Source organism: Sinocyclocheilus rhinocerous, unplaced genomic scaffold (assembly GCF_001515625.1).
Source record: "Sinocyclocheilus rhinocerous isolate Xijiao unplaced genomic scaffold, SAMN03320098_v1.1 scaffold1755, whole genome shotgun sequence".
Classification (NCBI taxonomy): domain Eukaryota; kingdom Metazoa; phylum Chordata; class Actinopteri; order Cypriniformes; family Cyprinidae; genus Sinocyclocheilus; species Sinocyclocheilus rhinocerous.
In genome coordinates, this window is record NW_015627247.1 from 34,837 (window position 1) to 38,159 (window position 3,323).

Below are 3,323 nucleotides of genomic sequence, written 5' to 3' on the forward strand. Positions count from 1 at the left end.
CTTGCCTCTTCATACACTTATATATATATATATATATATATATATATATATATATTAAATAGTTCACTCAAAAATGAACATTTTCACATAATTGACTTGCCTTCATGTGATTCCCAACCTTTGTTTTTTTCTGTGAAGCCCAAAATGAGATGTTTAGCAGAATGTTCATGCAGAAGTCTTTTCTGCTCACCATGGCTGCATTTATTAGATCAAAAATACAGAAAAAAATTTAATATTGTGAAATATTATTACAATTTAATAAGAACTGTTTTCTATGTGAATATATGTTAAAATGTAATTTATTCCTGTGATCAAAGCTGAATTTTCAGCATCATTACTCCAGTCTTCAGTGTCACATGATCCTTCACAAATCATTCTAATATGCTGCTCAAGAAACATTTCTGATTATTATCAATGTTGAAAACAGCTTCATATTTTTGTGGAAACCGTGATACTGTACATTTTCATAGGATTCTTTGATGAATAGAAAGTTCAAAAGAACAGCATTTATTTGAAATAGAAATTTTTGTCACATTATAATTACTGTCCCTTTTGATTAATTTAATGCATCCTTGATGAAAAAAGTATTAATTTCTTTTTTTTTTTTTTTTTTAATCATACCGACCCTAAACCTTTAAACAGTATTTTATTTACAGTAGGAACAATAGAGGGTGTAATATGGTGCATAAATACTAGTACTTTTTTTGTCCTTTTTGTGTCTTGAGCGCCTGATCAGTGTATAAAAAAATAGCACTGTGAACACTGTCTCATTTTGTGTTTCGCAAAAGGATGAAAGTCATCTGAGTTTATGACCACATGAGGGTGCGTAAGTGGATAAACTGAGCCATTGTGTCATTTTTCTGTAATGTTCTTTGTTTCTGTCTTTCAGGAGTTCCTCATCTCAGAAGACTTCAACAAAATGAACCATGTCAAAACATACCCAGGTAAAACCAGAGGCTTGTGGCGTCATTTCCATTAGTGTACTAACACACTTTAGACGAGGGGTTGGATTTCCCTTCCAGCAGAGCTGAAGTGTGTTTGTAAGACACATGTACTCTCTGTCCCCTGGGTGTGTGTGTGTGTGTTTCCTTGAGAGAGAAACACACACACACACAGGAAGAATTAAAAAAAAAAAAAAAAAAACATATTTGGACCGCTGAAGGTTTAGACATTTGAGAATTAATTAAAATGCTGAATGTATTTTTTACAATTAAGCATGCATGCAAATCATTGCTATTTTAGTACTTTTATTCATATTTCCAATTAGCTTTTATTTTTAGGATTCTTTTAAATTTGTGTTCAGTTTTTGGCCATTTTTGTTTTGTTTTGTTCTGTTTTTTAGTAACACTTTGGAATAAGTATACATCAGTTAACATGAACTAACTTATAAAAATGTATTAATCTTAGTTAATATTAATTTTAATATTTACTAATACATTATTAAAAATCAAAAATTATTTATTGGACCTGATCTAACATGAACAGTTGTATTTTTTTATTACCTAATATTAATGAGAATTAATAAATACTGTAACTGATGTATTTTGTCATTGCTAGTTAATGTTAGTTAATTCTCTAATTGTTAACTAATGGGACCTTATTGTAAATGTAATAATTTTTTATGTTGCTTTTTAGTTTTGATTTATTTTTATTTCAGTGTTAGTTTTAGTTCAGTTTAATTTTAATTTGTTTAATTTTAATTTCAGTAATTTTAGTGCTTTAAATTTATTTCGGTTAGTTGCCAAGGCTACATTTCAAATCTGTTTAGTTGTAGTTTTTTTTTTTTTAATCAAAATATTATGTCTTATTTTATATCAGCTTCAATTCAATTAACAAAAATGTTTTTAAATGGTTTTAATTGACGACGGTAACCCTGGTGCAAATGAGGTCATGTGACAATGTAGCACGCTACTGTTTATCATGCATATTGCATGATAGTTTCACAAGAAAACCGAGTATGCAGTATATACTTTTTTATACTTTTGAACGTTGATCTTCAGCGTGTGTGTGTGTGCAGCTCATCAGAACCGTGTGTCGGACCTCATCTTCTCTCTGGAGAGTCAGTGGGTGATCAGTACAGGTCATGATAAAAGCATCAGCTGGATGAGCACTCACAGCGGCTCTATGCTGGGACGCCACAGCTTCGGCTCATGGGCTTCCTGTTTACAGTATCCTTCACTTCAGTCTCTCTCTGAGAAATATTTGAAAGCATTTTTACATTTTATTTATGCTTCTGTTGCTTTGTGCAGTGTTAGAGGTAGCATGCCAGTCAAATTATTTTTTATATTCTTTAAAAGTAACAATGTAATGTAATTTTTTTTGGAGCAGTGCAATAGTGTAATACTTGCTATGTGAATATATGTTCAAATGTAATTTATTTCTGTGATCAAAGCTGAATATTCAGCATCATTACGCCAGTCTTCAGTGTCACATGATCTTCAGAAATCATTCTAATATGCTGATTTGCTGCTCAAGAAACATTTCTGATTATTATCAATGTTGAAAACAGTTGTGCTGCTTCATGTTTTTGTGGAAACGATGCATTTCTTTTATAAGGATTCTTTGAGGAATAGAAAGATCAAAGAATGTGTTTGTAACATTATAAATGGTCTTTATTGTCATTTTTGATTAATACCATGTCTTTGCTGAATAGAAGTATTATTTCTTTCAAACTTTTGAAAGGTAGTGTAACTCTGAAAATTAAGTCGAATGTGCAGTTCAGCTCATGAATATCTAGTTCCTGAATGTCTTTCAAACATTTGATACCAATAATCTTGTCAAATCTGATTAAATAGCAGATTCATTATGCATTTTAATGGACTGGCAAATAATTCCGTGTTATAAACTGTCTAAAGGTTTTTGTTATTATTTCTTGACTACACATAGATATGATAAGGATACCCAGCATGCCTTTGTGGGAGATTGTTCAGGTCAGATCACTCTGCTGAAACTGGACGAACAGACGTGTTCTGTCATTACTACACTAAAGGGACATGAAGGTAAGACAGCATACACGTTTACTATTTATCTGTGCTATCATACTATTCACGTTACTCTATGTATATAAAGCCTCATTGGAAAGCTGAAATTGTTTTAGTATTTTGGCATAATCTTTTGTTATTATTTTGTAAAATATTAAAAATAATAAATAAATACTTGTAATATTTTATAGTATTAAAGTTAAATCATGAATTTCTGTAAAGCTATGTGTATATATATATATATATATATATATATATATATAAATGCGATAAACGCCATTTTTGAAAAAAAATTGAGTTTCCGCCAAAATCAGTATTGTATCTGGTCGGTATTGAAAAGTC

General features: G+C 30.4%; 1 protein-coding gene across 1 annotated transcript in view; it reads left to right on the forward strand.

Moving 5' to 3' along the window:
• The window catches only part of LOC107725100 (WD repeat and FYVE domain-containing protein 1), a 17,787-nt gene that overhangs the window by 3,890 nt on the left and 10,574 nt on the right, over positions 1-3,323 (forward strand). Inside the window, 3 exon segments of the mRNA XM_074560123.1 lie at positions 890-944; positions 2,018-2,168; positions 2,887-2,999. Of these exon segments, the coding sequence (XP_074416224.1) occupies positions 890-944; positions 2,018-2,168; positions 2,887-2,999 (319 nt within the window).